General features: G+C 41.1%; 1 protein-coding gene across 1 annotated transcript in view; it reads right to left on the reverse strand.

Annotated features, from left to right (window-relative positions):
• The window catches only part of C2CD3 (C2 domain containing 3 centriole elongation regulator), a 115456-nt gene that overhangs the window by 28294 nt on the left and 72665 nt on the right, over nt 1–14497 (reverse strand). Inside the window, exons 25-29 of the mRNA XM_081098720.1 lie at nt 12567–12705; nt 10427–10491; nt 6236–6441; nt 4935–5068; nt 1951–2112 (exon numbers count right to left, since the gene is read on the reverse strand). Of these exons, the coding sequence (XP_080954846.1) occupies nt 1951–2112; nt 4935–5068; nt 6236–6441; nt 10427–10491; nt 12567–12705 (706 nt within the window). The remainder of the gene's footprint in view (nt 1–1950; nt 2113–4934; nt 5069–6235; nt 6442–10426; nt 10492–12566; nt 12706–14497) is intronic.

A 14497-nucleotide genomic window follows, 5' to 3' on the forward strand; every position in this document is an offset into this window, starting at 1 on the left:
CTGTGAAGTAAACCAAAAGTCTTTCTATCCTTTTGTTAGGAACAGTCTGCATGTCTTAGAGTCAAATCCAAGCTAAATGAGGGGACAAAGCTGATCCTTATTCTGTCACTAGAAGCCACGACTCTACCAAATCACAGTGGATTTACTTAGGTGTCTATATCTGGGTGTATGCCACATGGATAAATACCTGTAGCAGAACATGCAAATAAATGTAAACACGGTGGAGCTTTAGAAAATATGCAAACCCAACTGGCCTTGTCACAAGTTCTGGGTTCAGAACCTAGTAATATCAAGCGAAGAATTTCTCATCTGTGAAAAAAGTTTATTAATACTTTCTCTGCAGGCCTCATAGGATTGCTCAAAGAAAATACTGTTTTAGGGCTTTGTGAGCCCAAGGAAGTAATGCAAGATTATCTCTATTCCTCTCTATTTGGTAGAGAGTCATCCTGGTAGCACCAGCATCACCTGAGAACTTGTAAGAAATGCAAATTCTCAGGCCCGATTGAATCAGGAATTGTATGGATGGGTCCCAGCAATCTGTTTCAACAAGTCCTTTCATGCAATTCTGACACACACAACATTTTGAGAACTAAAGCTCTAGAACCGTGGTTTTTAGCCTGGCGATTTTGATCCCAAGACGACATCTGGCAAAGTGTGGAGACATTTTTGGTTGTCACAGCTGGGAGAAGGGTGCTACTGGTGTCTAGTGGACAGAGTCCAGGGATGCTGCTAAATATCATGGGATATGCCCCACAGCAAAAATCTGGCCCGAATGTCAACAGTGCTGAGGTTAAGAGAAACTGCTCTAGGTTGAAGGAGAGTTCCTTTTTCTCTTTTTTTCAGTGGGTTCTCAAATATGTGAATGACCTAATAAATATAGTCACACTATGGATGGTTTTACTTAAATAGCCTCAGTCTCCAGCTGAGAATCTAAAATGAGAATCTAAAATGAGAATCTGGGCCCTAGCTGGTTTGGCTTAGTGGGTAGAGCGTCGACTGGGGGACTGAAGGGTCCTGGGTTCAATTCTGGTCAAGGGCATGTACCTTGGTTACAGGCTCCTCCCCGGCCTGGGCCCTGGTTGAGGCTCGTGCAGGAGGCAACCAATTGATGTGTTTCTCTCAGATCGGTATTTCTGTCTGTCTTTCCCTCTCTCTTCTACTCTTTAAAAATCCATGGGGCCCTACCTGGTTTGGCTCAGTAGATAGAGTGTCGGCCTGTGGACTGAGGGGTTCCGAGTTTGATTCCGGTCAAGGGCACATGCCCGGGTTGCAGGCTCGATCCCTAGTACGGGGCATACAGGAGGCAATGACTCTCTCTCATCATTGATATTTCTCTCTCTCTCTCTCCCTCTCCCTTCCTTTCTGAAATCAATAAATATTTTTAAAAAATCAATGGAAAAATATCCTTGGTTGAGGATTAAAAAAATAATGATAAAGTCCTTTTCACTACACTACACTTATTAGATAATTCATGGCTGATCCAGATGATGTATAATGGCCCATCAATTCCTACAGTGCTTCTTTGGTTCAGATGCTGACTAAACTAAGAAAGAGGGAAGCATTGCGAGACAGATGCTGGTATGGAAGAATTCAGTGGTTGTGAGGATAAAGATGGTGGACAGATGAGGCTTTGTAAATTGTAAAGTAGGTGAGAGGCTGTGTAGCTATGAGGGTAGTTATAAGTTTGGTGAGTAATCTAAAATTCCTATATTTACAGTGCATTAATAACAAGCCTCGTGAAGGAATAAAAGGTCCAAGCTGAGACAGGTTCACGTATGAGAAAACCTGCGAGACTCCAGGGTCCAATTTGACACTAATGTGCATGAAAGCCCCTATTAAACCTCCCAGAGTGGTGGTAGTTGATGGAAAAGCTGTATTGCAGGTTGCCGTTGCCCATTCACCTGTGCTCCACTATAGTTTCCTGTGTCTTTTCTCAGCAGAAGGCCTCACCTCAGAGAAGTCAGAATGGAAGTATGGGAAGACCAGGGAGGTGTGGTCAGTTTGTCATCACTTGGCGAGACTGCCTCTCCCTGCTGCAGGGATTCATGAAATCGGCGGATGTTCTGCACATGCTCTTCATGCCGTGATGCCTGGCTTCTTGCAGCACCACTTCTGTCAGGAATAAATGAAGGGAATTAAATTTCCATCCAATGAGAAAACTCCTAGTGTGACAATAAACAAATTACCTTCCTGAAATGGTATTGCAAATCCATCCCACTACCACAGTTCTGGCTTCATCAACTTCTTGGATTATAACAATCTCCTAAATAATCTTACCTTCAGTATTACCCATTCCTCTTGAATAAGTTTTCCATATTATAGCCTGAGTGATTTTTTGAAAACACAGATCTGAAATAATGAGAACATTTATGGAGTCCTTATTACATGCCAAGCAATGCTTTAAGCATTCAACATGTACTAACCTATTTAATCATCATCATTCCTCTCTAGTTTTGGCTTCTTTTATATCTATAAAACAAATTTCAAATTCCTTAGTAGGGCATTTAAGAACTTGACCCCAGCAATAATCTCTTTATTTTTACTATTATTTAAAAAACCAGAGGCCCGATGCACAAAATTCGTGCATGGGTTGGGTCCCTAGGCCTGGCTGGCGATCACTGGTCTATATTTCTATTCTTATGCCAGTACCACACTGTGTTGTTTACTGTAGATTTGTATTAAGTTTTGAAATCAGGAACTTTTTTTTTGCAGACTATTTTGTTTATTGTGTTCCTTGAATTTCCATGTGAATTTTAGGACTAGCTTGCCCATTTCCATAAGGAATCCAGCAGGAATTGTGACAATGTGTATTGAATTTGTAGGTCAGTTTGGGCAGTACTGCCATCTTGACAATATTAGTCTTCCAATCATGAACATGGGATGTTTTTTGATGTATTTAGACCTTTAATTTCTTTTAACAATGTTTTGTAGTTTTCAGAGAATAAGTTTTGTAATTTTTTGGTTAAATTTATTAAGTATTTTATCTTTTTTGATGCTATTGTAAATGAAATTGTTTTTTTCAATTTCATTTTGGATTACTCATTGCTGGTATATAGACACAATTGACTTTGCATATTATATTTTAAAATTTTCTCAGTTTAAATTTAAAAAATGATAGATAACCTATATAAACAAACTGCTTTGAGGTCATCAATAATTTTTAAGAGTATAAAGGTGTTTTGAAGTGAAAATATTTAAGAACCACTGCTTTACTAAGGTATAGCCAGTATATAATAAACCACATATTTAAAATATAGAATATAATGAGTTTTGAGATACATGTATATTTAAGGAATTTATTACCACATCAAGGTAATAAATACATCCATCACCCCTAAAAGTTTCCTTCTATGCTTAGTAACTCCTTCTTCCTTTCAGCTTCATTCATCCTACTTTGTCTTTAGGCAAAGTGATTTGCTTTCTATCACTATACATTACAATGTATTTTCTAGAATTTTATATAAATGAAATAATATAAAGCATATTATTTTTGTCTAACTTCTATTTTGATTCATTTTGTTGTAAACCAACATTGCCTTTTTTACTTTTCAGTTTAATCCACTGTATGAATATACCATAATAAGGGTAGCCTTGGATGGTTAGCTAGAATTTGACTTTTTGATATAGCCCTTTGAAGTGGGAACAGAAACATTTTTGTCTGGACAAAAAGCAAACCACTAAACTTGTAGCTTTTACAATTACTAAACAGTGGCCTCACCACTGATCTGTATTTCTGTTCTTGTACAGTACCCTTATCCTACCCTTATGTCTCATGGATGGCTATGACCAAAATAACACCTATAAAATAGTAAGAGCAGCCTTGAGCTGGTGAGTGTACAATACAATATACATATGATGTATTATAGAACTATATATCTAAAACCTATATAATTTTATTAACCAATGTCACTCCAATAAATTCAATAAAGAAAAAAAAAAAACCAAACCAGAAATGATCTAAACCTGGGATCTAGGATTTGACAGATATATGGGCTCCCTTTATGCAGAGCACAGAGGCTCTCCTCATGTAGTGAGCAGGCAGAAAGCTACATAGCACTGTAGGGGGCCTTTGAGTGGTGTATTGAAGTATCTTTCTTGGAATAAAAGGTCTACTCGGTAACTGCGGCTGTTGGAGTGGCTGCTGTAGGGGAAGATCCCCTGTCTTCTCTCTGAGGTAGAGAGTTAGACATGGGAAAGACTGGTAGAGGCAGAAGGATACCAGATGACACCAGGGCCTTGAAGAGAGTGGGGGGTGGGGAGAAGCAATCTTATTCTTAGACCCTGCCCTTTGACAGGATGAAATATGCTCTAGCCTGATATCCATATGCATAGCCATGGTTGGCTTGGGTGAAAAGGACGAGCCAGTTGCTTTTTACAAAATAACCTGGCAAATTGGTTTGGGAGGAGGAAGATCATGATATCTTTCTCATACAGCTGATAACTGATTTTACAGACAAAGGTCACAGGCCTCCAAAGAATACAGAAACATATCTCTTGCCTGAAGCTATTCTTTTATTTAAAAAAAATATTTTTATTGATTTCAGAGAGGAAGGGAGAGGGAGAGATAGATAGAAACATCAATGATGAGAGAGAATCACTGATCAGCTGCCTTCTGCATGCCCGCAACCTGGGCTTGTGCCCTGACTGTGAATTGAATTGTGACCCCTGGCTCATAGGTCGACACTCAACCACTAAGCCATAGCAGCTGGGCTAAAGCTATCCCTTTGACAGCAGTAAAAGTTCTAGTTCCTATATTATAAAAACGTTGTTTTCATAGGATCTTGAGGTTCCCAGATATTGTGACAGAAGGTCAACAAAGTTCTTTCCCTGTCTTTAGTTTCTTCCTTTAATGAAGGAAAGAGAGAAATGACAAGCCAGCTTGAACTCTTCTACACTTTGACTCCATTTCGTCCCATCATCAAGAAATCACTCACCTCCCAGGGGAGGAGAAACCAAGCTCTTTTGAAGAGGTGTGAACAAGTTGTTCTGGAGTCTGTCTAGCAATGCAGCTGGGGAATGCAGCATACACATCAGAGACAGGGAAGGAAAAAGGACGGTATATTGGGATCTGTAGAAGCAATGAAAATAATGGTACACTTGTCATCATAAATCCTTTTGGGACAAAGTAATATAAATGAATTTGTAAAATATATTATATACTTAAAATATAATTTACTTAGTATTTTCTATGTGTTGAGCACTGACCTAAGCAATTTACATGCATTTTCTCATTTAAACTTCACAATAATCTTATGAGGTAGATACTGTTATGCCCATTTTACAGACTATACTATTAGATTGCCTTTTAGTTGCTCTATCTGTACATATTTATGATCTTGTTCCTCCAGCTAGTCTGTGAACTCCTGGCTAGACATTGTTTTACATTTACATGTGAGAATAATGTGGCTGTGATATTTCTTATCTGATAGCTACCAGGGTTGATGTGAAGAAAAGTCCTTATTATATAGAGACAAACTCATCATTTTCTCATGCATGCATGCATGTATTCACTCATTCATTATTTGGTGATGCCCACTCTGTCAGATCCTGAACCAGGCACCCATGATAAAGAGATGAATATGCTACAACCTTTGTGTTGACAGAGCTCCCCTATTTCAGACAGTTTGAAAATTCTCATTTCCTTTATAGTTAAACTCCATGAAAGAGTTGTCTATACTTACTATCATCAATTCCTTCTTCCCAGTCTCTCCCTTTCATTTTTTTTAAAAGGTAGACCAATGATTAAAAAAAATATATTTTTATTGATTTCAGAGAGGAAGGGAGAGAGAGAGAGAGACAGACAGGAACATCAATGATGAGAGAGAATCACTGACTGGCTGCCTCCTGCACGCCTAACATTGGGGATAGAGCCCCCAACCCAGGCATGTGCTTTGACTGGGAATCAAACCGTGACCTCTTGATTCATAGGTTGACATTCAACCACTGAGCCACGCAGGCCGGGCGATAGACCAATGATTTTAATGTAAGAGTTTTAAAAATGTTCAACCAATATGATTTCAAATTCACACTGCAACTAATCTTTTTTTATTTAAAAACTGAGATATATAGTTCCAGAACATTTTTATCACCTCTAAAAGGTCATGAGGTTATTACAAAACACAAATATATAATGTGTTCTATAACCTGGAAAGTACTAAATACATATAAAGAATTTTCTTGTAGATTTTACTCAGTTGAACCCTTTTTGGTTAAGGATGTGAAGTAGGATACATACCAGTGATCCTGGGGTCTCCACCCCACGTCTTGCTTGCCTTTCTTCTTTGAAGTGCATCAAACTCTCCATAGGGGAGACAGCAACTTTTACCTGCCCCTGGCACTCTCCACTGAAGTCTGTGATGTTGTACCAGCCACAGACAAACTGGAAGCCAGAGAGAAGCGGGGAGAGGTCCACCGAGGCAAAGCCAATCACCCTTTCCTCATCTGTGGGAGAAAGAGAAGAACAGTGTGGCTAGGCATGTCTTGCCACTGAGATTAGAGGCTGCACACAGAGAAACTGATTTAGAGGACTGGGAGGTTTAGTGGTTCCAAAATCAACAGAAGAGACAGATAATGAGAATGAGACTGACAACCACAGCCTGCTTGCACTATTATGGATTAACTAGACGACCGTTGAATTTTGTGCACCGGTAGGGTCCCTCGGCCTGGCCTGCACACTCTCTCAATCTGCAACCCCTTGGGGATGTCGGAGAGCCGGTTTCGGCCCGATCCCCACAGGCCAGGCTGAGGGACCCCACCGGTGCAAGAATCTGTGCATTGGGCCTCTAGTATGCATATAAGATCTTTGGTTAATCTTTTCCTGCCCTCCCCTTTCCTCTGAGATTCATCAGTCTGTTCCATGTTTCCATGCCTGTGCGTCAAGCATCTGTCCCCTGGTGGTCAGTGTGTGTCATAGCTACCGGTTGAAAGGTCAGACACTTAGCATATTAGGCTTTTATATATATAGACTAGAGGCCTGATGCATGAAATTTGTGCAAAAGTAGGCCTTCCTTCCCCTGGCAGCCGGCACGGGCTTCACTCTGGCACCCGGGACCCGGGCTTCCCTCCAGCACCCAGGCTTCCCTCTGGCACCCGGGACTTGGGCTTCCCTCCCTCCAGCTGCCAGCAGGCACCCGGGACCCTGGCTTTCCTTGCAGCCCCAGCTTCGTCCGGAAGGACATCCAGTCTAAGTAGCATATTACACTTTAATTATTATAGATTCCCTTTTGGTATGGCAGGGAAAAGCTGGCAGTGTTGAGATGTGTCCTCTTGATACAGACAACTGGAGAGCACTCTTAAATATAAGAAACTTGTTCTTGTCCATTGGTTATTGTGTCTTAGTGATTTTCCTCAAGGGACTGGGCCTTGAAAGAAAGCATTTGAAAGACCATCACCCCTGGAATTTTGAGGGATTTATTTGCATTTTCCCACTATGCTTATCTGTATTTTCAAAATTTTTGATAACATATTTAATTTAAAAATCACAAAAGACAAATAATCCCCTAGAAAACCAGTACAGGGTGCAAAATGAGCTTAGGCTCTGGCTCCTAAGGGGGCTGCCCTTAATGACTGAGAAGATCCCTTTCTTGGCCACACAGTTTGTAAACAACAGAGCCAAGATTTGAATCCAGGTCTGTATAAGACTAAAGGCTTATTCTTTTTATCCTGATAAATAAGTATTGAATTAATAAGGTGAGCCTTGGTCTGCTTTACAATCTCTGGAATACGTCAGAGAGAGGAGAATAGAAAGTAAGACAGGAGTGTGGAGCCTAACTAAATGAAGCAGGAATTCCTAGTATTGATTCAGAGAAAACCGATTTATGATCAGCTCCTGCTGCATTTATGAGGGGTGGGGGCATAAGTGAATCTGAGGAAGCAGCATGGGAGGAACCATTTAAACCAGACCCACAGCATCACTTCCAAACAGGAGGACAGCAAGAGACAGGTAAGCTGATTTCCTTTATACTCTATTTTTCAGGTCTTTATTAGGCTTTGGGGTTAGCTCTAAAAACTTACCACTACCAAACAAAAACTGTGATGCTGTGGATAACTCCAATCAACCAAAAGTTTGAAAACCAGGCCCTAGCAGGAATCTTATAGCAACTAGTTTTACAGGAGGGATTTAGTTGCTGGAGGCTAATTCCAGCATGTCATAATAAATGCAAGAAGTTCATCAAAAGGTTGATGGAACTTAAGGCTTCAGCAGGGCTGAATCATATTACCTGCTGCTGGAATAGCTGAAAGCATTTCCCAAACCTGAAGATCTGCATATATTATTGCCTGCTGCCAGACAGCTGAGGGCAGTTCCCCCAACCTAAAAATACTTTACTGCTTACCAAACCTTACCTTTGATATGTATATCTGTTTTGCTATAGGGCAAAATCCTATATAATAAAAGGGTAATATGCAAATAGACCAAATGGTAGAACAACCAAACAACAAATCAAAGCATAACATGCTAATGATATGCTAAGGCTGCTCAACTGCTCACTATGACATGCACTGACCACCAGGGGCAGATGCTCCAACAGGTAGGTTAGCTTGCTGCTGGGGGTCTGGATGATCAGGACTGAGAGAGATGGGCTGGACATGCCCTGGAGCCCTCCCATGGCCCCTCCCAGCCTGATCATGCACTGGTGGGGTCCCTCAGCCTGGCCTGTGCCCTCTTGCAATCTGGGTCCCCTGGGAGATGTCAGAGAGCCGGTTTCACCCAGATCCCACAGGCCACTACCCTTGGGAGGGCACCACATGCAGGGCTCATGGCTGGCAAGCGCTGCTGTGGCAGCGTGAGCCTCTCATCGGGGACTGATTGGGCACAGTGGGGCCTGGGTGAGTGGGAGCAGCAGGTAGGAGCTGCAGTTGGGGGGCAGTTGGGAGTGACCAGTCCGGCAGGGGGGATAGTTAGGGGCGATCAGGCCAGCAGGGGGGGCAGTGAGGGGTGACCAGGCTGGCAGGGGGGTGGGCAGTTGGGGGTGATCAGGCCGGCAGGGAGGGTAGTTAGGGGCAATCAGGCCAGCAGGCAGAGGCGGTTAGAGGTGATCAGGCTGACGGGGGGAGGGCAGTTGGGGGTGACCAGGCCGGCATGGGGGTAGTTAGGGGTGATCAGGCCAGCAGGCAGAGGCAGTTAGGGGTGATCAGGCTGGTGGGGGGGGGCAGTTGGGGGAGACCAGGCTGGGGGCAATTGGGGGTGACCAGTCCAGCAGGAGGGGTAGTTAGGGGCGATCGGGCCAGCAGGGCGGGCAGTGAGGGGCTACCAGGCTGGCAGGGGGTGGGCAGTTGGGGGTGACCAGGCCGGCAGGGAGGGTAGGTAATTAGGGGCGATCAGGCCGGCAGGCAGAGGCGGTTAGAGGTGATCAGGCTGACGGGGGGGAGGGCAGTCGGGGGTGACCAGGCCGGCAGGGGGGGTAGTTAGGGGCGATCAGGCAGGCAGGCAGGTGAGCACTTAGGAGCCAGCAGTCCTGGATTGTGAGAGGCATGTCCGACTGCCAATTTAGGCCCAATCCCCGGGATCCGGCAGTTGGACATCCCCTGAGGGGTCCTGGATTGGAGAGTGTGCAGGCTGGGCTGAGGGGACCGCCCTACCATGCACGAATTTCATGCACCAGGTCTCTAGTAGATATATAACCTTAGTTAAGCCACTAAACTTCCTTGGGCTTTCACATCTATAAAATTGAACAAATTATATTTTTACCTTGCAGGATCAGAAATATTTGTGCTCTTGGCACATTGCTATTTAGTAATAAAAACTGAGATAGTATTTAGTAAGTATCAAGCATTTATTTAATACTCCCAAAAAGCTATGAGGTAGGTACTATTATCATCTTTATTTTAGGAAACTTGAAGCATAGAGAAGTCAAGTCATTCACCCAAGGTCATACTACTTTGTAAGGGCAGAACTGGTATTTAAATTTAAAGAGTGTGGCTTCAGAGTCTGTGCTCTTAACTCTGTTGTATTATGCTTCCTAATTAATGCTAGGTGAATAAAACTAGATTCAAGGACCATGATGTCAGCACCTCTATCCTGGGAAGGTTCTTAAAACAAGGAAGGGCAAGCTGTCTGATTCTACTGCCTGAAAATGCTAGCGCCTTCATTAATAATCCAGAGTTAACAGGAGGCATAACAACATCATCCACAAGGGGTAGTTATCACTTGTGTATGGCACGCCGTACATTATGATAGTTGAGATACAACTGGAAAGACTCAGATGTACTTGGATTTCTGCACTATGCATGTGGTCAAACAACATTATCTGCTTTGTAAGGATTTAAATTCCAGGGCATTCTGTGGGATTCACTTCTAACACATTTGTAGATCTCAACACCACCGGTTCTACTGTTTCACTTGGTTAAAAAAAGAAAAGAACTAGCAAACTGCCAATTGTGTGTGAGCTCATTTTCACAACCAGAGTTTATAGAATAGAGTTCATACCTCCTTTATGCCAAACTTTGAAGACCAGAGTTTGTTGTGGGTCCAAAAGAAGCTCTTTTGATAGCCTAATAAGAAAAACAACCACAATAAATGAACTGTGTAGGTTTGAAGAATATCTTGTAGTTTGCAATGCACTTTCATTTTACCTTCAATGTCATTATTTAGGATTTATTTTTATTTTCACAGTTAAAAGGAGGAGATGGAAAGTCAGAGAGATGAAGTAACTTGCCAAGACTTGAAAACAGGTTCCCCTGATACTGCAGCTTCCCCCTCACACTCACTCTGTTTTTTAAGACAAGGGAGGGAGTGTGGAAAGGGAGTCCCTCAACAGGTAATGAACAGTTTTGTTGCAGCAGGTAAGAATACTTCCTGTGCCATGGGAGTGGGGGAATGGTGAGAAGGAAAAAAGAGGGGGAAAAAGAACATTTATTGAGTACCTATTTTGGGCCAGGCATAGCATCAAGTGTTTTATGTACATGTAATCTGCACAAAAACCTATGACATGGGCATTATTATCCTTATTTTATAGATGATGAAGAGAGGTGAGTGATTTGTTCAAGGTGACATAAAAGTCAGCAAGTGGCAGAGCTGGGATTTGAACCCTAGTTTGCCTGACTCCAAAGCCACTCTGTGTAGAGGTAAGGCACCAAAATAGGAAGATGCCCAACTTTCATACCAGGTAAAGAAGCTGATGTGGAATTCTTTAATGTTTTATATGACATGAATTACATAGTTTTAAATTACACAGATTTGGAAAGTTCTAAACCAGGTATCACTGTTTCAGGTGAGCAAGATGGGAGAACCAAGGTAAATCAAGAGATTTAATTTTTTCCCCCAGAGACCACTGGGGAATTGAATGAGAGAGACTGTGCTAAAGTGAAACGAATATTGTGTCAGAGTTTTGAATTCTAGCTGGGGGTCAAAATTTTTACCTTTGAATTCTAGTTCTACTACTGTCACCTGAGTGATCCTGAGTCTGGCTTACTTTGGGATAATAAATCTGTTAAATGAGATAATAACATCTACCTACAGGTTGCTAGGAGGATCAAATGAAACAATTTTGTGATAAAGGAATAAAAAAATGTATCATTATTCATTTTTCTTCTTATCTTGCCTACAGATTATGTAACCTCCCTGTGCCACAGTCAGTACAACTGTAATATGACTGACATAACTCAGCCTCTGATTTTTGAGCCCTCCACAAGATCTGCTGTGTACCTAATATGTACCATGAGGAAACTTTCCTAAATGTCATCTAATTTGGACCTCACAATAACCCTGTGATTTATCCCATTTGACAGATGAGGAATCAAAGGTTCAGAGATGTTATGTAACTTGTTCACATAGTTAGTAAGTGACAGAGATGAGGCTGGAGGCCACCTTTCTCTAATTCCAAAGCCTAGCCTCTTCCCACTGCACCAGAAATCTTTTCCAAGTATGTACAATCCTCAGTCTTTTCTGAGATTTGTTCTCTTGGCCTTCTTCATCTAGATAATATATACATTCCTCCATACTTAGCTGAGATATCTTGTTTAAGAAGTCTTCCCTGAACGTTTAGCTATCACCTTCTAAGAATATAGAGCTGAGAGCAGCATATGCCACTCTGTGTAATTTTTAAATTTATCTTAATTACCTGAAATGCCCTGCTTTGTTCTAGGTACTGGGAGTTAAAGATAATTACAATCCTCACTGAATAAAAAACACATCAAACTTTTAAACCACTGCTAGCTATGAATTTATTTTTCCCTTTTATTTTTCAATTGTAGTTTACATTCAATATTATTTTGTATTAGTTTCAGGTACACAGCATAGTGATTAAAAAATCAATACTTTACAAAGTGATCCCTTGATATTTCAAGTACCACCTGACACCATACATAGTTATTACAGTTTTACTGACTATATTCCCGATGCCGTACTTCACACCCCATGACTATTTTATAACTGCCAATTTGTGCTTCTTAATCCCTTCACCTTTTGCTGTGAATTTAAAAGCATTAGGATTAAATAATTGCTTGATAAGAAAATCATTTCCCAGGTCTGCAAACAATTACTGTGTCTGTTATATTCCTTGCTCTGAGTTTGTCTCCTGGAACAAAACCAGATTCTAGAGGCTAATGGAACATTATAAAATACAAACCTTGATTGCTGTTGAAAATTCCAGATGGGGGAATCTGTGTTTTTAACCACTGGGGTGTAGACAGGAGATGGCTCATCAGCTGTTGCAAAGGATACACAACAACTGGGTATTGATACCTTCCGCTCTGTCAAGGGGCTCCCTGAAATAGAAGAGAGTGGAGTGACTGTACTTTAGGGTACCAGAAAGAATTTGTTGGAAGCATCCCATTATACAGGCACAAGAGCAGGACCATTCCAGCCATCTCCTACCTTTGGGTCTTTGCTTGAGCTATTCCCTGTATCTGAAATGTTTTCGGTGTCCTTTCTGCTACTAAAACTGTCCTATCAAGGCTTAGTTCATGAATATTCCCAGACAAAAAATGACTTCTCCCATCTCCTTGTACTTTATGGAATGATGGAAAGTATGTGATTGAGAGGCAAAAGACAGAGCTGCAAAAAGTCATAAACTTAAGAGTCAGGTGATCAGTTATTAGCTTTGTCATATATATTCTGTGACCTTGAACAAAGGTCTATCTAGGCCACAGCTTCCTCAAATAGGGCATATGATACATCTCCTAAGACGTTAAAAATAAATAATAGTAGGTAACATGTATAGTATATCACTTATGTGCCAGGTACTGTTTTAATATATGTATATGTATTAACTCCTTTAATCTTTACAACAACCCTCTGAGGTAGGTATTATTGTTATTATTCCCATTAAACAGATGAAAAAACTGGGGTACAGGAGATTAAACATTTATTAAGTGGCCACACACTTATTATACAGTAGAACTCAAGCATTCTGGCTCCAGAGTCCAAGCTCCCAGACATCAATATAATGCCTCCACTACAGAGTTGACGAATATAAAACACTGAGTACTATGCTGGAAATTTTTAGGTTTCCGACATAAGAGACTCAGTCATTTGTTTTCTTTTAAAACAAATGCAAAATGAAGATGGCTAATAATACTAGATAGTCTAACTGGGCTGTCCAACTTTAAATTAACGAAAATTAAATAATATTAAAAATTTAATTCCTCAGTTGCTCTAGCCATACTTCAAGTGCTCAATAGCCACATGTAGTTAGTGGTTACCATACCGGGCAGTAAAGATATAGAACATTTCAATTAAAGTACAAAGTTCTTTTTGACAGTGCTAAATATGAGCGACCACTAGACTCTATGTACTCCATAAGCTCCCTCTTAGCTCTAAAACGCTATGAATCTCAGGATTACAAATGTAGGGAAGGGAAGAAAAGAGAAAAAGAGTGAGAAAATAAGTACGTTTTAAACATTATTTATGTGATCCAGAGACACAAATTCTATATGTGGATTCTAAGCAATTTGTCTTCTATCTGTCTAGCGGCTAGCTAGCCCCAGGTTTCCCCAAATGCACACTCTCACTTCACCTTATAGGTGAAGTTAATCTTTGAGGCACCACCCTGCTCCTTCTCTATCTGGCTGCTCCTTTCAGTGACTACTCTTCCAAAGACCTCAGGCTATCCTGTGACAGAAAGCAAACTGATGAACAGGCCATGGTCAGGAATTGCTGATTTTACTCTCCTCCATGAGCAGTGTAACATTTAATAAGTAGCCATTAAAAGGGCTCAACCACCATCTACTCTCAGAAGCCTCTCAACTCTCTAGGCAGAATCACTGAACTTTATACCCTCAGTTAGATTTCTCCAACTTCAGCTTTCTTTTAGGGAAAGAGAAGTACCTGCCACTTTACTTTGATGTATTTTCCTCAACCAAAAGTGTTTCCATTAGAGTAGACCAATTCTTTTCAAACTTTTCCACCAAAGTAACAATAATCCAGAGAAAAGTAAACACTAAACTCTATAAAGTATTGGGGTTTCTGTTGCCTTTAAAGAGCAACAATAAGCATATCTACTAGGAGGCTTGTACTTAACCTTAAAATCCATGAGGCTTTTATGTTATCTTCCATAAT

The sequence above is a fragment of the Myotis nattereri genome (assembly GCF_964212035.1).
Source record: "Myotis nattereri genome assembly, chromosome: 9".
NCBI lineage: Eukaryota > Metazoa > Chordata > Mammalia > Chiroptera > Vespertilionidae > Myotis > Myotis nattereri.